This window comes from Alnus glutinosa, chromosome 2 (assembly GCF_958979055.1).
Source record: "Alnus glutinosa chromosome 2, dhAlnGlut1.1, whole genome shotgun sequence".
Classification (NCBI taxonomy): domain Eukaryota; kingdom Viridiplantae; phylum Streptophyta; class Magnoliopsida; order Fagales; family Betulaceae; genus Alnus; species Alnus glutinosa.
In genome coordinates, this window is record NC_084887.1 from 27,170,016 (window position 1) to 27,191,119 (window position 21,104).

General features: G+C 35.2%; 4 protein-coding genes across 4 annotated transcripts; all 4 read right to left on the reverse strand.

The window, feature by feature from the left end:
- Positions 1 to 262: 262 nt before the first annotated feature.
- Positions 263 to 2,535, reverse strand: LOC133859106 (probable fructokinase-5). The gene is made up of 5 exons (XM_062294421.1): positions 2,186 to 2,535; positions 1,676 to 2,086; positions 1,005 to 1,139; positions 733 to 849; positions 263 to 617 (listed from the first exon to the last, which is right to left on the reverse strand). The coding sequence occupies exons 1-5, from the start codon at positions 2,375 to 2,377 to the stop codon at positions 480 to 482; spliced, it is 993 nt and encodes a 330-aa protein (XP_062150405.1). The 5' UTR covers positions 2,378 to 2,535; the 3' UTR covers positions 263 to 479.
- A 1,765-nt stretch (positions 2,536 to 4,300) lies between these two features.
- Positions 4,301 to 9,306, reverse strand: LOC133859108 (uncharacterized). The gene is made up of 2 exons (XM_062294423.1): positions 8,945 to 9,306; positions 4,301 to 4,630 (listed from the first exon to the last, which is right to left on the reverse strand). Exons 1-2 carry the CDS (start codon positions 9,169 to 9,171, stop codon positions 4,423 to 4,425), a joined length of 435 nt encoding a protein of 144 aa, XP_062150407.1. The 5' UTR covers positions 9,172 to 9,306; the 3' UTR covers positions 4,301 to 4,422.
- An 836-nt stretch (positions 9,307 to 10,142) lies between these two features.
- Positions 10,143 to 15,468, reverse strand: LOC133859107 (uncharacterized). The gene is made up of 2 exons (XM_062294422.1): positions 15,212 to 15,468; positions 10,143 to 10,471 (listed from the first exon to the last, which is right to left on the reverse strand). The coding sequence occupies exons 1-2, from the start codon at positions 15,445 to 15,447 to the stop codon at positions 10,267 to 10,269; spliced, it is 441 nt and encodes a 146-aa protein (XP_062150406.1). The 5' UTR covers positions 15,448 to 15,468; the 3' UTR covers positions 10,143 to 10,266.
- A 1,552-nt stretch (positions 15,469 to 17,020) lies between these two features.
- LOC133859103 (berberine bridge enzyme-like D-2) lies at positions 17,021 to 19,594 on the reverse strand. The gene is made up of 2 exons (XM_062294418.1): positions 19,184 to 19,594; positions 17,021 to 18,524 (listed from the first exon to the last, which is right to left on the reverse strand). Exons 1-2 carry the CDS (start codon positions 19,516 to 19,518, stop codon positions 17,171 to 17,173), a joined length of 1,689 nt encoding a protein of 562 aa, XP_062150402.1. The 5' UTR covers positions 19,519 to 19,594; the 3' UTR covers positions 17,021 to 17,170.
- Between the last annotated feature and the right edge of the window lie 1,510 nt (positions 19,595 to 21,104).

Below are 21,104 nucleotides of genomic sequence, written 5' to 3' on the forward strand. Positions count from 1 at the left end.
GTAATATTAGAGTTTAATATTTATAAGTGATTATTAACTTTTTCCGATCCTGACTATTAGTTTTGCTTTATCAATTAAGATTTTTGAAATTTATTTTATTGAATTCAATCAAAAGAGATTTATTTAAATGCAAATTCTTTTCTTGTTCTGTGATAAAGCTTAAATCAGTGATATTCCCATAACAAAGTATATCTTCCAAATTCATCCTCCTCCAAAAAAGGGATTTTAGTAACAAATCAAACATTACACAAGCATTTGCAAATGGAAGGCTGGTAGAGCACACTCTTCATAATAAGAGAGGATTCACAATTCTTAAAAACTAAAACAAATTACTTATTAATTATTCATGGCCTACACAAAATGCAAAACCTAGAACAAGGGTGAAAATTAAATAAAACTAGGATAATGTTATTTAGTAGACTGCAATACATATGACATTCGTATCTACTAAATCATATTTCTCAATGAAATATGTTTGCCTAGTTGGCCTTAGACTCGGTAATGAGCTCATAAGCATGGGAGGTGGATGGAAGAGCTGGAATTGCTCCCTTCTTTGTTGTACAAATTGCTCCACAAGCATTTGCAAATGTCAGAGCCTCTCTAAGTTTTGCTTCATCCTAAAGAAAAGCAACAAAAATAAATTATAGAAAAACAAAAACTCATGAAATAAGAAAAAAATAAAAGAAAAGAAACTTTAAAGTGAAGTGAGCCAAAAGAAAAGAGAATAAATACATGAAAGATAGCAGTATCTTTGGCCATGGACACTAAAAGTGCACCAACAAAAGCATCACCAGCACCAGTCGTGTCGATCGTTTTCACCGAGAACCCAGAAACCTTTCCTTTAAAACTCTGCAGCCATTACATATTATTTAGACGAAAAGATAATTAATTTAATGAGCCTGCAAATGAATACCCTAGGGATTTGTAGGGAAAAAAGGGGGGGAGGGGGGGAGAGGGAGCTCAAGTTTTCAGTATAATTATATCAAAAAAACAAGGAATTATACCTTTGTGAAGTATCTACATCCCTTCTCTCCATCAGTAACAACAAGCAGCTTGAGGTTATCATTCCACAGGCTCATAACAACTTCTTCCTTTTCAGGATCTCCTTGTGTTAGGAATTCAACCTCCTCATCACTCACCTACACCCAAAAAAAAATAAAAAAATCATTTTATAATTACCTTAAAAAGTAAATTAAGAAATTAATATTGATCAATTTAGGTAAATAGTTCTACTATATATAATTATATATATTTGGTGCATGCAAGTCTAGCTATCGAATCCTATTCTTATCCAATCAGCTATACGACTGTCATATATCTATATATGACGTGATAGAAAAAATTAAGTATTTGATTTTTTTTTTTTACAAGTCGTTATTGATCCAAAAGCTAATTTTCGTTGTCTACCAAATAGTATTACTCATTTAATATGCCGCTATTTGACGCATCATTGCAATTCCTTATCGTACCAAACAAAGAAGAACCAGTGGGAGACATTATATGAACTGATTAAACCCTAGCTAGTGCAACATAAAAACGATAAATACGAATTATTAATGCATGGGCTATACCCATTAAACCTAATTTAATATGAAAACAATTAAAAATGAAAAAGGATTCGAATTGAATAATTAAGTTAGATAATATAATAGCTAGGTTGATGAATTAGTAATACCTTGATGAAATCAGCTTGATTCCAGATACTCTTGATTCCGTCTCTAGCTGCATCAGGAGAAGGCCACAGAGGCAGCCGCAAGTTCGGATCATATGAAAGCAATATGCCGGCTTCCTTAGCAGCTTTCATGGCTGCGATGTGAGCCGACCTGCATGGCTCGGATATCAGGCTTATCGATCCATAATGGAATATCTTGGCCTCCTTGATGAGACCCATCTTCAACTCGGACTCTTCGAGCAGCATGTCTGCACTAGGGTTTCTGTAAAACATGAACTCCCTCTCCCCATTCTTCTTCAACGTCACGAAGGCCAACGCAGTTCTCGCATGCGGATCAAAACACACCCCATCTGTATTCACACTGTTCTTCTTCAAGATATCGACCAGCATGTGTCCAAACTCATCATCTCCCAACTGTAAATTATTATATATGAATCAGATCGAAAACACCATCATATATAAAAAGAGAGAATTGAATGAAAACTAATTAAACTAGGGTTATTAAATAAGAACCTTGCCAATGAAGGCAGAGTTGCCACCGAGCTTGGTGATGGCGCAAGCAACATTGGCAGGAGCACCGCCAGGAGCTTTGATGAAGCCGGTAGACTCAGCCAGGGAAACTCCGGCTGTGTCGGGCACGAAATCGATTAGCATCTCACCAAAAGCCACGATCGAAGGGCTAGGACTGGTTGCTGAGATCGTCATCGAGTCTTCTGGTTTTTGCTTAATTAATTTTCTTCTCTCTCACAATATTGAGGTTATGTGGTATATATCTCTGATTGGCAATCCCTAGCAAAGGCTTTTTATAAGGATACGAAGGAAGAAATCAGAGTTATAATATGAAACTATCACTATTCATTCGATCCGTATTAATTGGATAGGATTAGTCAATGTAATGAACTTATCTCCAAACATAACAGATCATGATTATGAACTTAATTTTTTTAATAATTATAATAATAGTTTTTTAATTACATTTAATGTCTTTTTTAGTTAGTTTTCTTTTATATATATATGATTCGATCCACTGCCCAAATAAAACGGGATTTTTTTAAAATTTTTTTTTTTTGAGTTTTTCTAGGAACAAACTAGAGTGAACATCGGATAATAACCTAGTTAATCTATCGGAGTTTATCCAATTTCTCCTTGCAATTCAAGAAATAAAAACTTAATATAAGTGGTAGCGGATTGGGATGTAATTAGCTATTCAAATTACTAACAATTTTGAGCAGTTATTATGAAATAGTCCATGTGGGTTACCTAGCTACCCGAGTAAGTGGTAGGATAGTCTAAAATTTATTTGGGCAGCTGAGTACCATATAGACTCTTTCATAATAATTGTCTAAATCGTTAACAATTTAAACAACTAATTATTGTAAATCCCATCAGGGGTGGCACCCATTAAATTTCCTCACCAGTAAAGCAGTCCCAACATGAAAATGCCATAACCGTATATAGTAATTGGTCACCAAATTCGCTCCATCCGAAAGGGAAAGAGTTCCAACTATTGCCGTGATATGTATTGAAATGGAAAGTTTTTTTTTTTTTTTTTCCAAAAAAAAAAAAAAAATGACAAGCTGAATCCCCATTAGGCCAAAAATCTTAATTTTGTAATTATTTTACTTAATTTCTTTTTAAAAGAAAAAGTTCACAAAATAATTAAAACCCTAATCTTAACCCTCTCTCTCTCTCTCTCTCTCTCTCTCTCTCTCTATATATATATATATATATATATATATATATATATCAAATTCAAATCAAGGGCTGATAAGGAATGATAATTAACATGCAATTCAAACTTTAAACAATACAATCGAATTAAATTAGAAGGAAATATAAAGACGTCATTGTATCTTTATTCGAAAGCAAATCAAATAGAATTAAATTAGATGCATATCACCATATATATATATATCAAAAATTATTCCATGCAAACTCATGGAGAAAATTCATGCACGCATGCATGGAAACTTATTTCAAATCACCCTTAATCATATGCAATCTTTCCTTCGAACTTTTAAGTCGTAATATTCATTCAAATACATGCATAATCGCACCATTATAGTTGAAGTTTATAATTATAAGATTTTTTCATCAAATATCTCTAAGATCGCATGCAATCAACCTTGTTACATATTTTAATTGTCTAAAATATATAATTAGAGTTATATGAGATTATGGAAAAAAAACAAAAACAAAAACAAAAAACAATGATAAAGACCAAATTTGAAACATATATCTACAAAAATGACATTGTCAATCGATTAACCATGATTTTCCCAAAAAATAATTTGAAAAAATATGGCAGCATTTCTCAACAAGAAAACAAAGCATTCTAACATTTTTTTTTTTTTTTTTTTTTTTTTTGACAAGCAATAAGATTGGCAGAAAAGGTAACATATAACTTTTGTTTGAATACGTTAGTTGATTGTAGTTTGTATTCACTTTTAACGGCAATAAGGATTAGCATTTCACTTTTTGTTCGACTATAATTTTTAATTGTCTCCAGCGAACCAAAAATTCTGGCTCCACCAGTACTGGATTGGAGGAACAACACCTAAAGTTTCCCTTGGACATTAATTTTACCCCCCAAAAAAAAAAATCTCAAAAATAGAAACATAATACATGAGAATCCAACATATTCAGTTATCCAATTTCAAAGTTTTAAGTAAAAACTACAACGACATAGATAGTACCATTCAGTTCACAGAAGATATTCTCAATCAGCATCTGTGCAATGCTTAGAAACATCACTTTTCCAAGCTATAATGCTTCTTCACAGCTTCAGTGACATCCCAAGTAACCTTCATTTCTTTTGGGAACACAACCAAGTCACCAGCCCCAAGTTCAAACGATTCTTCATGCCCATCAACATAAACCTTGACTTTGCCCTCCAGCAGATACATAGTCTCTGTGGCAGAGAATTTCCACGGATATTTGCTTGGACTGCCTTCCCACCTATTCATATTACAAATATCAAAGTAAAATAATATGAAATATCAACATGAAGAAGTCCTATAAATGGCAGCTTTTCCCTTAAATGTACATATGAGCGCAAGTCAAACTCACAGTTTTGAAGTAGTGGCACCTAATCCGTATCATTCAAGATATGGCGGCATGATGCCATGAAATATGACCAAGTAGAAAACTTTGTATGCTAATGATCTCTAACTCAAATTACACCTCTTAACAAGGTGAGGGTAAGGTCATGGGTTGATCCGCTAGGTGCGTACATAGATTGGAAGCAAGAGTGAAGAAATGCTGAAATAAAGGGTGTCCTTGAGGAGGTATTAGCTGTACTGCTGGTGACAGCATTCTAACTGCAGTGTTGGTAGAGATTTTAGGCTCATCAAATTCAGTACTTCAGAGCTTGTTAAATAGTGCATATCAGATTCATCAGCAGAGCTAAATGGGAGGGAGCAACTTGATTCAGTTTGGTTCAGCTTGGCCTCAACTGTGAGACCAATAGAGCTGACTTGAATATTGCTTATAATTGAAAATTTAGAAATGCTTACCCAAATCTAAGTCCTGTATACCAAGTTCGTAATTAAGATCGGGAGACAAATGTTCAAATTCCTGCAGAAACCTAAAATTAAGTTCATTTTGGTCTGGTGCCTTTTTTCTTGTCTTGTTCGGTCTGATGGAGTTTTATTATTAAAGAAAGACAGGTAATACATCAACTAACAAGGATTTCGTCCCTTAGTCAATTCGGCATACCTGAGCAGTGAGCTATATACCGAAAATGTAAAGAGTCCTTGATTGTGACTAAATCAAAACCAGAATAAAATCAAGCAAGCCATCAACCAATCATATCAACCCAAGAGCGGTTTGAGGTTGACTTGAATAGTGGTACCACACCAATGTTGACCCTTAAAGTTTCAGGTTATCTACAGACAAAATTTCAGAGCATGCCCAAGTCTTGCTTCAAGATAGTAGACCATCATCTCTATCTAGGTATTAATAAAACAATAAAAGCCCACAGACCCCTCACCCCTTTTTCTAAGTATAAATAAAATCACTATTTGCTCCTTTTTCTATTCTAGTAGGGTGTACGTCCTTGTCTTCAGTATCCTATTATCAAATTCTAGCAGCTCATCTCAATCTTTAATAGCGACATTGCCTTCCATTTTTTTCATACTTAATCGAAACAGAGCAAAACATGGGTATGCCAACTTGGCACTGAATGGTTGGTCAATTTATGCAGATAATTAAATAGTTCTCTAGCTACAATTTCACTGTCACAACAATTCCAAGCTATATTTCCAACAGGAATTCTTTTCAGGAGGAGACCATACTTGGAATTCTTACAAGACCATATATAAGCGGTATGAACTGCTACTCAAATCCGAAGTTGAGCAGTTAGGTCCATTCTAAAGGCCTAGCCATCTCTTGGGCATATAAATCTTGTGTAAAGTATGGAGAATCTAAAACCCACAATTTAGAGAAAAAATTGCATTTATTTGATCTTCTCCGAGACTTTTCTGACGAAGTATACGAGTATGGTTAGCAAATACAAGGGATGGAAAGGCACAAATGATGCACCAAAGGAATGTTGACATTCTCTTCAATCAGCCTACTTCCAACAAGGAATAAGTTGGTTAGATACTGAATGGATGACCTAAAAGTAGCACTATGAACCATTGAGTCATGCCATTAAAATTTTCGAAGGATTCATTGCCCTTGTTCCTTTATCCTAGTCAAAAAGCTTAATGACATAATGTTCATAATATATTCGCGATACGATTAGTCATTAGAGCTTATGTTCCCTACTTATTACACAGATAAATTGATAATCACTATCATGGTAGTCGGTTCAAAAACTTGCACAAGCTCAGCTCTTTTTTGTGCATTCAACTAAAATTCTTCAACCCTCAGCTCAGTTGGTCAAGGACTAAAGCTATTAACACAGAACTATACAGAGAAATTTTAGAGAATACCAATAGTTTTGTATTCCAAAGAGTTATCACACAAAAATTCATGGCTAGGATTCCGGGTTTACTGGACTTGTAACAGGACAGCTTCTTGTGGTCCTACTAAGAACAACTGTTTTATTACTAAGCATTTGAGTGAAGTTAGACGGATTGGGATTGCTCAACTTAGTAATGCCTTGTGACTGTCTGAACCAAGTTGAATAAGTTACAATTGAACAAACCTTTTTCTGAACTTCCAAAATATGTTCTGCAGAGGAAATAACATGTATAAGAACATAATGATTCTTATATTCCATGAATCAAATGGTCTATGGTGCTCATAATTTTTTGATTTATTGATATACTCATGACCACCACCATTTCCATTCTAATAAGAATTAGAAATGTGTCTTGTTAAGAATATAAGCTTGCCACTCTGGCTTTTAGTAAAAGTTCTTCCACATCTTCTAACTTCCTATTGCTCATATCTAAAATCTTGTTGACCAAGAGAAGCACATGATTGGGAGGTGAATGTTTTTGCTTCTTTCTTCCAGATGCTGCATTCAGTTATAGTCAGAAGAGGCAGTGAAGACAAGCTTTGGTGGGTCCCCTCCAAAAAAGGCCTCTTCAAGGTCAAGACTTCCCTGACTCGTACTTTAGGTACCCGCTTTCCTTGAAAATGTGTGTGGCGGACCCAAGCCCCCTCAAGGGCGGCCTTCTTTTCGTGGTTGGCGGCTCTTGGAAAGATCCTCACCTTGGACAATCTCAGGAAGTGCCATGCCATCGTGATAAATAGATGTTGTATGTGCAAGAAGATGAAGGAGTCTGTGGACCATCTCCTTCTCCATTGCGACGTGGCTTTTGCCTTGTGGTACTCTCTTTTCAATCGCTTTGGGTTGTCCTGGGTTATGTCACGACAGGTTATCGATCTGCTTGCTTGTTGGTGGTCTTCGGGCTGGTCGAGGAGTGCTACGGTGTGGACAACGGCGCCCACTTGCCTCTTTTGGTGCTTTTGGAGGGAAAGAAACAACCGAAGCTTTGAGGACGTGGAAAAGACCCTTGAAGAACTTTTATCCTCTTTCTATCACACTCTGTATCTTTGGACTACGGCTTATGTGTTCCCTTTTATCTTTTAGCTTTCTTGACTTCCTTACTCGTTTCTCTAGTTAGGTGTTTCCTTTTGTATACTCTTATTACTTATCAAAAGAAAAAAAAAAGTTCATTTTTAGCTTATTTCGTCCTTGCTATTTTAGTCTATTAAATATACGCGTGTGTTTGGAAAGGTTAAATCCCACATTGGAAAGATATCACATGTGTGAGAATCCAAACTCATAGGCTTAAGTTTTTGGGTTAGGTGGTGTCCCAACATGTTATATTATGGTTGCACTAAAAGACTCTACAATGTGTCAATCTTCCTAACACATTCTTAAAATCACAGGTACATAAAACTAATAATGTGATAATTTAGTCTACATTGTGACATTGATTTTCCTTTCAATACCCAATTAGCAGCACTAGTCGCTTGATAGTGTAGTGTTTGTTGCTCCTTTCTGACCCAAAAATTTGCATTTCATGGGTTTTTACTCGGGATATTTTTCCTTCCAAAAGGGATGGAAAAAAAGAAAGAAGTAAGATGAATGAACAGGTTTGGTGAAATATATGTTTATAGACTATAGATTCGAATTTTAAGGAAAAACGACGTTGTCTATTTCCAGTGATTTGGGGTACTAGTAGTGATGGGTAATGTTTAGGAGGATAAACGACGAATCCAACATAAAGACTATAAAGACTGCAAGTCTCAAGTAATAATACAAAGAAATCAAAAAGTAACAGCTCAATATTTAGATCAAAAAGTAATAAAGACTGATCCGGCCGGATCTGGCCAAAATGGCCGGGATCCGTCCGGAGTCCGGCAGAAATCCGGCAATTTTGGCAGGATTCGGCCAAACGAGTTCGCCGGAATCCGGCAACGGCGACCGGACGTTGCCGGATTCCGGCAACAGTTGCAATTTCTCATTTTGTAATTTTTTTTTTTGAGAGAATCAAACGTCAAAAAAAAATTTTGAAAATGATTTTGTCGAAAATATTTTACCATGAAAACCATTTTACGTTAAAAACAAACGGAATATTAAAAAGAAGACATTAAATAAAAAGAGAAAGAGAGCAAAAAAGACACTTTTTTGATTCATGTACTCACCCAGCAAGGTCTCTTATTACATTTGAATATTAGAACCCAAGATTTTTCAGCACAATAATTGCTAAGCATTCAGGAATCACAAACCCAACAAACTTGAGGAGAAGAAAAAGGCAAAAAAAGAAGCAGCAGTAAACAATAAAAGGTAAAGGTTTTAGAGTCGCGTACGTGGGCCACGCTCGAACACCAAGTTCATTGAGTCTGGATTCAGGAGGATTCTTTTCAATCTTCACTCCAAATATCTCGGTGGCCATGGGAAATAATTGTTGTTCAGGTCGAGGGAAACTTACTTCCGTCTGCTTTGGTTTTGTAAAAACAACTGAAAGAAAAAGAGGGATTATAGCTACAACTACTGCTAGGAGTATTACCCTTCCGTTCCATAGAATATTTGACATTTCTTGGCGATATGCAGACGTTTGTTTCTCTAAACTTTCTTCAGTAAGTGACGACTTCTGACTAGAGAATATTGACGTAGACCTAGAAAGAAGGGAAACAGTCAATTGGTGAGCCCCTTCTATACGGTGATGGCAGAAAACAAGAGTGTTTTTTGCCCACCAATGCCCCTTCTATTGTAGTTGGACTATTTTGTTTGTTTGTTTATTTTATTATTATTTTTATTATTACCAATGCCCATTCCTCTCCTGGCCAAGGATTAGAAAAACACCACACATTTAAATATAAAAATAACATTAGGAAGAATAAAAAAAAAAGAAAAAAAAAAGAGTAGAATGCATGGCTCTTCGAAGATGTAAAAACATCAATAGTGAAGATACGGAAGCGTTAAAATCATTCAATTAAAAATTATAGGATCAATTTTTGAGGCCAAGTATAAATGTTTTGTATCCACTCTTTGTGCATTCAATGTGCCAAATTTACAAATCAAATGAGCATGACTTGAAGACTTAATATTGATAGAAAGATTTATAGGGTTAAATTCCTTTTTCTTTTCTTTTTTTGGATGGATTATAGGGTTGTATTGATTGTGTTTGGTTAAATATCTTTTTGTTCATGTAGTTTGGACTTTTATTAGATGGCTACTACGGTTTTCAAAATTATCAGTAGTGATATATGCCATTGTGTCATTAACTTTTAATATTTTCTTTTTGATTTAGTAATAAATCTATTTCAAAATCATTTTGTTTTTTGTAATGAATTAATCGGCTTTTTTAATATGAATCTCATTTGTTTAAATCTTTATTTGTAGTCATACGACATTGATATTGATTGACTCTATTTCACCATTTTTGTAGAATTAATCTCGACCATCTAATATGAGATAAATCATATATATATATATATATATATATATATATATATATATATATATATATATAGAGAGAGAGAGAGAGAGAGAGAGAGAGAGAGATTTCAGTTACTCCAAAAACAAGTAACAAGTAGCAAAACTTTTAAACCATGTTTTCATCACTTTACACAGAAGTAATGCCAGATAGATTATACTGGAATACGCGGCAAAAGGCTTTGGTACGTCACTAGCCCAGATTATAATGCTTATCGACACCTACTGAGACATCCCAAGTGCAACTCATTCCTTTTGGGAACTCGACAAAATCACCCGCGCCTATCTCGACTGACTCGGAAGACCCATCAGGAGTAACCTTCACTTTTCCTTCAAGCAGATAGCAGGCCTCTTTAGTATCGAATGTCCATGGGAATTTGCTTGGGGGGCAACTCCACCTGTTAACTCAAAATGCAGCAGAAATTTACATTAAAAATGGCCAGAATGGAACTGCAATTGTGGAAAAGAATTACAGCAATTAACGAACAAACTATAGAACAAGACAAAGTTCTTGTATAACAGGAATAAATGCATGACAAGCACATTACCTTCTCCATTTTCTTTCAAAATATTCAGCCACAAATATCCTTAAATTCTTCCTAGCAGTAATGGCTAGTTGAGACGAGAGAAAATATTAGATTACATCATAATGAATGTTTAATGATGAACCATGTGTGTTACAAATGTCTCAAATGCATGAAAGAAGTTCCTCCATTAGTTGCTGTTAAGGTGAACTCAGAGTTCAAGATGCAAGTTGATATCAATTTAAGCTTCATTTAAAACATGGACTCAATCCAGAGCCTAGCACATCCTTCATTCATGACTAATTTAGCATTATGTATTTGGGTGTACATATGTTAAACTCAAAGTGGCAGTTTGAATTCATTTAAACGTATCAAGAAAATCATTTTGATTAGGCCAATTTTCCGAAACACCAATTGATGGAAATTCTAGATATAGACTGCCATTATCATTTGGTGTACTGTCTTCATAAAAAACAGAGGTAGCTTAGTATCATGGAAAACCTAAAAACCAGAAACTCTCAATCATCTCTGCATATCAATAAATCTAGTTACTGGTTCGGTATCATGGGAAGCTTTGCTAACCTGCCACCTATTCAATGAGCTGAATGCAAAGGCAAGTCGAAGAGTTGATTGCTAAAGGTTTGGTGCATGAAAGCAAAAGCCATTTTGCTGTCTGACTTTCTTAACAGGATGGTTCATGGAAGATGTGTGCAGTAAGGCCATCAATAAGATCATAATCAAGTACCAATTTCCAATTCCTCATTTGAGATATGCTTGACAAGTTGGTGGATGGAAGGTGTTCTCCGAAATGGAATTGAAAAATGGGTGTTATATGATCAGGAGGTATGGTCACGAATAGAAGTCTGCGTTCAAGACACAAGATGAACTTTTTGAGTGGTTATTGATGCTGTTTGGACTCTCTAATGCACTGAGTACTGTCATGCAGGTTTTCCTAAGGTACTCAAACCTTTCTTGGGCTAATTTTTAGTTGTCTAATTTGATGATATATTGATAAATTGGCGTCCTAGAGAAGAGTATTTGATTCATTTGCTCCAAATCTTAAAGGTTCTTCACGAGGAGAAACTCTGTGAACTTGATAAAGTTCTCTTTTTTGTGCAACGCAGTTGTGTTTCATGGCTTTGTTTTGTCAACAGATGGACTGCAATTGGATCCTCAGAAAGTGGAAGCTATCAAGGAGTTGCCACTTCCATAATCCATGGGGATATTCATATTTCCCATGGATTATCCCCATTTTATAGAAGTTAAAAATTTAAGCTCTATAATGAGTCATATCATTGAATGAATAGAAGGGGCTAATTTTCAGCTGTCCAACTTAGCATGACCAGCCTTTGAACAGATCAAAACTTCGACGACAGAAGCCAGTTCTTGTACTACTAGATTTTTGGAAGCAACTTGTTATGGAGTGTGATGCTTCGCAGGTGGGAATAGGGGTTTTTCTCAATCAAGAAGAAAGGTCAATGGAGTTTTTCAGTGAGGGTTTAACTGATGCTAAACGTCGTTAATCAACACATGACTTGAAGTTCTATGATTTGGTATAGGCAATTCATCATTGGAAACAATATTTTGACATACTAAGAGTTTGTGGTTTATTCTAATCATCAAGCATTGAGGTACTTAATTCTCACAAGAAGCTTGACCCATGTCATTCATGGCAGAGCTCTTTTCTTCAAGAATTTAAGTTTTCAATAAAATACAGGACCAGTGATTCCAATAAAGTTTCAAATGCTTGAGTAGATAGACTTTGTTGTGAGTTGAATAACAGTTTGAAAATTATCTATACTTTGGCCAACTAATTGCCCAATTGTGAGAACCAACATGAGTGAGTTGCAGTATAAGTTGCATGATGGGTACTTATTTAAGGCAGTCAATTGTGCATGCCATGGGATCCTTACTTGAACAAATTATTAGGGAGCTTCAAAGTGATGATTTGGAGGGACATTTGGCAGAGACAAGACTTTGGTGATGGTTGCGCGATCTTTGGCCAAAGATGTAAAAAGGTGTGGACAGGAAGGTGAGGCACTGTCAAGCATACCAATTTGGTAAAGGGAGTTTATGAAATACTGGTTTGTGGGCGCAATTGCCTGAACTAGAAGCTCCTGAGGCCAGTATGGATTTCATGTTGGGACTTCCAAATGGCAGCAAAGAGACATGACTCTATCCTTGTTGTGGTTCACCATTATTTCGAAATGGAACGTTTCATCCCTTGTTTGAAGATTTCTGATGTTACACATATTGCTGAATTATAAAAAGATGGTGAGACTACTTGGTGTCCTTTCATCCATCGTGTCTGATAGAGATATTAAGTTCATGGGGCACTTTCAGACAACTTTGTGGCGAAAGTTTGAACTTAGCTGAAATATTTCAGCACGTGACATCCACAAACTGATGGCCAAACTGAAGTAGTCAACTGAAGCTGAAGTAACATGTTGAGGTGCCTTGTTGGGAACCATGTGAAGATGTGGAATAATATTATACCACACACTGAGTTTGCTTACAAGAATTCAGTGAAAAAAAACCACAAATAAGACACCATTTGAGGTGGCTAATGGACTCAAATCTACGCATGTTCTGGATTTAGTGCCACTACCGCAAGAAGCTCGAGTTAGTCATGATGGTCAGGCTTTTGCTGACCATGTTGAAGAGTTCACAAGTTAGTAAGGGCTGCTCTCAAGGCAGTAATGAAGCGTGTAAATAACATCAAAGAGTTTAACATTTTGAAGTAGGTGACATAGTATTGGTGAATTTAAGGTGTGAGAGGTTCCCTGAAGGGATTGATAATAAGCTGAAGTCAAGGGAGTTTTGGCCACATATGGTGTTGAATAAGATCAGCTCAAATGCTTCTTCGCTTGAGTTGCCAGCAGACTTGCAAATCAGCCCCATCTTTAATGTTTCTGATCTGTACTCATTCCATGGGCTTGGATGGAGAAATAGAAAGCTATTGAAAAGTAAGTTGATCAACAACCAAAAGGCCAACCAGATGTTATTGAAGATGTGCTTATGTCAAAGAGGTTATATCAAGGTGGGGAAACCAATATAGACCGTTCTTGGTGAAGTGATTGGGAAAACCAGCTAGTGAAAGTACATGGATCTCTGAAGAGTAGTTGAGAAAAATTGATCCCTAGGTATATGCTGAAACTATTAAGGCTTTCTCGTCAGAGCCAAGTTTTTCCCAACCCGGATGGGTTGATGCAGGAGCATCTAAGCCCAAAGCAGAGCTATCACACGCTACCATAAGCGTAGACTTTTATTTGTCTATGTTATATCTTAAATGGTTAGGACTTATTTGTAACATGTGTAATGAAGGGCTGAGGATTTTTTTTTGATAAGTAATGAAGGGCTGAGATTTTTAGGTTTACACTACTATAAATAGCCTCTTTCGAGTCACTATAAGTAAGCGCCTCCTCCATATGGATCGGGTAATACTCCGACTTCGCCGGATGCACTTGGTGGGGGGGTCCATGGCCCCCCCAAAAAATTTCAAAACCTTGAAAAAAATTATTTTTTAAAGATTAATCATATGATGGCCCTAGCAAAAATGAAATTCAACCCCCCAAAAAAATTTACTCTACTTTTTGCTTCCCTATAAAAAAATACCCCACAATAGATTCCTTTACTTTTCCTTATATCAATTAAATATTATTTTTTTACTCTTATTTTACTACTTATCAAAAAAAAAGTAAAAACTAGATTACGTAGTAAAATGAAAAATGAGTTTCTAGCAAATCATTTGCTAGTTTATATTGAGAAAGAAATATCAAAGGATTTCACTACATAAATGATAATAGATGAATTTTATTCCATAAAATACTGTCGTTGAGCACAATTCGAAAGATACAAAGTTCTTTTTTGGATTTTTTTTTTTTTTTTTTTGTACATGTCTATAGCAAGCTAGAACACTTTTGATTTTATAAGAAAATTTCTTTTTAAAGATGATTTTATAGACATGTAACTTTTGTATACAGTACTTATGACTTATGACTTAGTATAAAGTTAAGTTTAAGACTTGTCTACTTTTATTTATCACGTGCGCACATATAGAAGGACTATATATATATATATATATAGGTTTGGACCCCCACCAAAAAATTTCTGACTCCGCCCCAGGCCGGCGGGCTGACTCCAAGAAATTATTTGCACTTAAGGGGATTCGAACCTTAGATCTCGTAGGACCACCACAAAGACCAAGGCTCTTATCTTACCACTTGAGAGGTGACATCTTTTTGCTGGATCCAATCAGATATACACTATATCTACTGATTTAAATTCTACCTGCTGCATCAATATTGTAAAAACCTATCTCACGGAAGAGCTACGGAGAAAGCAGTTTTTGCTTTTAAAAAAATACAAAACTTTGCTCACAGATAATATTAATCACATTGCCAGGATGAAACATAGTTGGTGTACAAGGTCATAGACAATTAAACATAAGAAATTTAGACAACACAACCAGTTAATATAATATCACATTCCCAGAATTTGGAGCAAAGTTCAGTCAATTCTAAGCACAAACCCAGAACAAATAAAACACAACCAATGACTACCAAAAACACTAAGGAAGAAATCAATCAGCAGAGAGAGAGAGAGGGCGCGTACTTGGGCCATTTTCTGACACCAAGTTGTGTGAGCTTGGACTCGGGAGGGTTCTTCTCGATCTTGATTCCCAGTTTCTCAGTGGCCATGGTCTCCGCTCTTATTGAGCCAAAGCGCCTCCCTACCCTGTTTCTTGAACAACTCACGGGTGATAAAGTAAAGGGTGACGAGTGTTTGGTTTTGGCGAATAGCAATGACTGGCCTGCTGATAGACCGCCAACACACGCCAATGACGCCATGTGCAATGTCTTATGATTTTCTTTCCTCGTTTTGCTCTTATATATAGCCTCAACTAACTAATAATTAATTTTTAAAATATCCTAAAAAAATTTTAAGTGCGTTAAAGTGGCCAACAAACTATTAAAGAATGTTAAAAATTCAACTTTTTTCGATAATACTCTTATTCTCTTAAAAATTAATAATGAAAAAAATAATATTTTTTTTTAAACAAAAAAGAATCTAAAAAGTTCAAGAAATTCAAAACTTTATAAATTAAAATTTTTTAATTAAAAAAAGAAGAAAAAACCAAGAATTGGCTTGGCAACCACCCCTTAGCTAGGGGTGGCTGCGCCCCACCCCGACCCCTTTACGATGGCTTGTTTTTTCTTTTTCTTTTTCTTTTTAATTAATAAATTTTAATTTTTTTAGTTTTATATATATATATATTATAATATTAACAGTGACACGTGTTGTCATTTTATTAGCGCTGAGTAGTAAACTAACGAAATTCATCAAAGTTTTGACAGAATTTGACTAGAGGGGATTGTTTTTATTTTTCGCATACCACATAAACCTCTAAATTCATTTTGATACCATGTATAGTTAATTGTAAGTAAGATAAACCATGAGAACTAATTTTTCATATTTTGCATTTTTTTTTTCCTTTTTTTTACTAAGAGGGACATATATCTTCATTTTGTTGGTGCTGACATGACACTAACGGAAGATGTCAAGTGTTTTGACTGTAGGAATTAAATTGTTATTTTGGCATACCATAATGACCTCTAAATTATTTTTATACCGCATGAAGCAATTTGTAATTTAGGTCAATTACAATAACTGATTTTATATTTATCCAAAAAAAATTAGTTTTTATTTTTTTTTATTTTAGCTTTTGAGAGAATAAAGGTTTTATAGGGGAAAAAATAGCATTTATGGCACACCTTAATAGTTTGATGAGTCACTTTAACGCACTTAAAAATTTATAAGGCTATTTTAAAATCAGCTGTTAATTGACTAGGCTTTTTATATTTTCCCAATATTTTAGTAGTAATCGACTACTTTTTGTTTCTTTTCATTTCCAATTTCTAGGCCACTCCCACCTTATCTTGAAATCGGAAACTTGTCTGGCCCATGTTTAGACCAGGTGGATTTGGAACAAAACCAGTAAAGCTCTAGGCAGTTCGAGGAAGAGTAATTCTAGAGTGTCCTTTTTGTGTCACGTCACCATTAAATTTAAGATTATTATTATTATTAGATTTTGATGTTAATAATATAAAATGCAGATTTACCAAATATTTTTTTTATTTTTTTTTTAAGTGTAAAGTGTAATGGACTTTATCATAAAATCAAATCTTAAGGCCTTGGACAATGAAGGGGTATGTTAAGAATCCTGTATTGCCAAGATATGCTTTGATGATTTTATAAATTTCAAGCAAAAGAGTAGGACACAATCAACTTTATCATGTTGAGCCTCTCGGGTGGTTGTTATTTATCCATGGTCTATATATACTATAAAGTCGTCGTATTGAAGGCAACAACAGTCGTAAGCTTGGATTCACATATAAATGTTTGTAATATATATCTGATATATATAGAGATCGATGGTAGAGATGCATTGATTCACATATAAACAAGAACAACTTTCAAACAGAAACATGATCATGATCAGCAACGTAACACTTAACAGTTTAATGATCTGTGAATCTAATGTGCTGACAGATTTTCAAACAAGTTAGAATCTCATGAGGAACTCACTATATTTTCCCCGGCTGTGAAACTGGTCGGGGACAATATTGGAGGAATCCCTTGTTCATTGCTAAAAACATTGTTGGGATCAATGACTGTCTTGGCTCTAACCAATCTATCATAGTTTTTCAAGAAGTATTTTTCACCCCAAAGCCTGGCAATCTCTACAGCGTCGACCTCAGATGGGACACTAGTACTAGTGTTAACCAAATCATGATCAATCACTCCAAGGTCAAAATCCATGTAATTAATGTAAGCAGCCCTAGGACCCCATGAAACAAAGGGTGTCATTGAATTATAAAACCCTCTTATCCAATCTATGTACTCGCTGCTTTTGTTATTATCTTCTTCCTGCCAAGCCACCAGATACTGAATTGCAAACAGGTTGCCTTTTCTGTGAGGAAAAGCGATGGATTTACTGCTTATATTTTGCATAATCCCACCATAAGGGTCTAAAATAACGTACCCTTTGGGCTGTTTCTCTAGTAAGTCCAGAGCAACCCTTATACCCGTAAAGGAAATCGGAGCTCTGACATAGTCTGATTTGGCCTTGAAATATCCCTTGTCTTGCAGATACCTGTTTTTCAAGTCGGAGACTGAGCTTCCATTGCTTAGGCCGGAGAAGAATACAATCGATTCAATCCAACTCATCTCCATGCAATCTTCTTCTACAACACCCAACTCAGGAAAAACCTGGTTTAAAATGGATATGGCTTCGCTCCTACCACCCAGATAAAACCCTCTAAATGTAGCTGACATTCCAGCGGTTACACTTTCTGGCAGATCAGCACCAATGAAGCATGACAAATAGAAGTCATCTTCTAAGTAGGGTGCAACATATTGCCACTTGTTCACCAACTTTGCTACATGTCGTTTGGTGCCTGGTCTAGAGACTATGAAACTAGTCACAGTTGGTGGAACTTTCAACAACTTGATTTTCCAAGCATAGACAATCCCCCAAACACCCCCACCACCTCCTCTAATTGCCCAAAACACATCCTCTCCCATGCCTTCTCGGTCTAGCAACCTTCCATTAGCATCAACAAGAAGGGCATCCACTACATTATCGGCTGCGAGCCCATATTTCCTCGACAACAACCCAAATCCGCCGCCGCCAATATGCCCACCAACGCCTACAGTTGGGCATGACCCGGCTGAGAATCCATGGGCGTTGCTCGAGTCAGCAATGGCATAGTACGTCTCACCCAGTGTTGCTCCTCCTTCCACCCATGCCGTCTCGGTTTCCAACTCCACCGAAACCCGGTTCAAATTCATCATGTCAATGATGACAAATGGAGCTCCATCAGCGGTGACCGACGATGTCCCTTCATAACTGTGTCCGCCACACCTGTTAGAATATAAATTAAATGATTAAATTCATCTATTTTTATGATAAAATTTTTTGGATAAGTGATATTTAAAATATTAGTAAAACTTCACTTATAACTCTTGATTTTTCATTACTTTTACAATTAGGTACTTAAACTTTAAAGGGTATCCATCTTTCAAATTTTTTTTTTTTTTTTTTTTTAATTTCAACCCTCCGTTAGAATTTTTCTTTAAATCCTATTAAAATTTCCACAATACCTTTTTGTTTATATATATATATATTTTCAAATATTCATGCATGGTTTCCATTAAATTCTTACCAACATCCAACACATAAATCCTTACAATTTTTTCTCCTTTTTTTTCCCCCTAAAACAAATAGGGTATTTTGAAAATTTTGACAAGATTTAACTAAAAATTCTAACGGATTGTTGAAATTGAAAAAAATTATAATTGAAAAATAGATATCATAAATTGACACTTTTTAAAGTTTAAATACATAATTACAAAAGTGATTAAAGATCTGGGGGTATAAGCGAAGTTTTCCCTAAAATATTTTACATGTTAGATCTCACTAATTAAAGAGAAGTTTGACCCCACAAGCTAGTGAGTAAAAATGTCGAATATAAATTAAATAATTTTTTTATCAACTTAAACTTTTGAAATAAATAGTATTACCTTACTCTAATTTCCCTAAACCCTTCTCTGGAACAAAGTACGGCGTTGACTAGCTGGTCGACGCTGTCGGGAAGTATAATGGCTATTGGTTTAGGGACCGTGAACTCGGCGAACCTGAGATTTTGAATTGAAAAATTGAGGAGCTTATAGTAAGCTGTCGAGTACGGGTCATTTTTTACGTCCGGGAGTGTGGTGAAGTTGCCGATGTTATGAAGAGTCAAACAAGAAGTTATGCTGTCTGTGGGTGCTGCGGATAAACAACAAGGAATATTAACGAGAAAGGACAGGAACAAGATCGTGATTAAATTAGGTGATGGGTTTCTCCTGGATTTCATTGCTGATTTGAGAAGCTAGCAATCTATCTGCGAGTAAAAAGAGAACTGGAGCAGTTTTATAGAATTATCTGATACGTTGAGGACAAACGGATGGAGAGATCAACGCAGCAGGGGTAGTGCTTTTATGTGGCCGGCCATTTGTTCAAGCCACGGGAGAGTTTGTGAAAAGTGGAACTCTTTTGTTAGAACACTTTCCGGTTTAAGTCGGAGAGAAAAAAGTATATTCTATGCATAAAATGTATGGATCTATTTATAAATAAAGATGTGAAGTTAAACCTGAATTAGAAATAATGCTCCGAGTTTGATTTGGTTTAGAATTGAAGTCTTGGAAGTTGGACCGTTGACCAAATTCTTCAAGAAATCTTTATTGAACCCGAATTAGGACTACTACTCTAATTCAACTTGGAATATGATTATTCCCAACATATTTCATATAGAGAAATGATTCTTTACCACCTAAATATATAATTTTTCACCACCTTATCTATGTGGTAAGGTGGTCCCCCACTTTATTTTATCTTTTAAAATAAAATAAAAACTCTAAAGTTAGTAGGGGACCACCTTGCCACATAGACAAGGTAGTGAAAAGTTGTATATTTAGGTGGTAGTGAATCATTACTCTTTCATATATATATATATATATAATCGGTTCAAACGCCCCCATGCAACGTGACAAAACAGGTTTGCATGAAATTAAAGAAGTTCGGTGTAGAGAGAGAGAGAGAGACGTGTAATGTAATCATCTTGAGCATGACGTTATAAAATAAGCAATACATGCATAAAGATACATATATGAACTCCACATGCATCCATGCCGGCCAACCATATAATTAATTAGATCCAAAATTAAGCTGCACACTTTTGCTTATATATGTATATTTGATCATTACTATATTATTGGTCGCATCCCCTTGTTTCTATATGAAATTCTGAATTTAAGTGAATAAAACAAAATAAAGCATAAGAAAAGGTCTTCCAATATTTATTTAATTTCCTCCGATCCATATATATATAGTCGCCATCATTCCTAAAATGCTAGCTAGAGATGAGATGATCGATGTAAAACTGTATTGACTACGAGTAGCATAGTATATTCCATGCACGCAGCTAGCTGCCCTAACCGGTAAGCCCACCAATAATTAATATTTAAAATGATGTTAGCCTAATCGTATGATACAAGCCTTACAGATCGAGTAAACATTATGGGTTCAAATTCTATCTTAAAAAATAAGGTTTCGTTTGGTTCGCGGAATAAATTCTTGAAATGAAATGACTATTTTATTGAAATAGTTATTCATTTATTTGGTAAGAACATATTCTTAAGAATAACTATTCCATTTTTTTTAATAATTTTGATTTAATTCCAATTGTGGTATATGTGTTATTACCAAACTAAGCAATTGAAATAATTAATTCATTTCACTATTCCTTATTCCCTGTAATAACTATTCATTTTATTTTATGGAATACTCATTCCTCGTACCAAACGAGGCCCAAGTAAATTTAGTTTGTAAACTGAAAGTATTTTCGTTGTTTCATGACTAAAAAATCCACATAATAAATATTTTTGTCACTTTTAACGATCT

Excerpts from the sequence above, each read along its gene's own strand:
- LOC133859108 (XM_062294423.1), bottom strand. The coding sequence starts at position 9,171 with ATGTCAAATATTCTATGGAACGGAAGGGTAATACTCCTAGCAGTAGTT. Across the intron at positions 4,631-8,944 it reads GGTGTTCGAGCGTGGCCCAC|GTGGGAAGGCAGTCCAAGCA; the intron begins GTACGCGACTCT and ends TAATATGAATAG.
- LOC133859103 (XM_062294418.1), bottom strand. The coding sequence starts at position 19,518 with ATGAAATCCAGGAGAAACCCATCACCTAATTTAATCACGATCTTGTTC. Across the intron at positions 18,525-19,183 it reads TTTAGGGAAATTAGAGTAAG|GTGTGGCGGACACAGTTATG; the intron begins GTAATACTATTT and ends ATATTCTAACAG.
- LOC133859106 (XM_062294421.1), bottom strand. The coding sequence starts at position 2,377 with ATGACGATCTCAGCAACCAGTCCTAGCCCTTCGATCGTGGCTTTTGGT. Across the intron at positions 2,087-2,185 it reads ACTCTGCCTTCATTGGCAAG|TTGGGAGATGATGAGTTTGG; the intron begins GTTCTTATTTAA and ends AATAATTTACAG. Across the intron at positions 1,140-1,675 it reads ATCAAGCTGATTTCATCAAG|GTGAGTGATGAGGAGGTTGA; the intron begins GTATTACTAATT and ends TTTTGGGTGTAG.
- LOC133859107 (XM_062294422.1), bottom strand. The coding sequence starts at position 15,447 with ATGGCGTCATTGGCGTGTGTTGGCGGTCTATCAGCAGGCCAGTCATTG. Across the intron at positions 10,472-15,211 it reads GGTGTCAGAAAATGGCCCAA|GTGGAGTTGCCCCCCAAGCA; the intron begins GTACGCGCCCTC and ends TTGAGTTAACAG.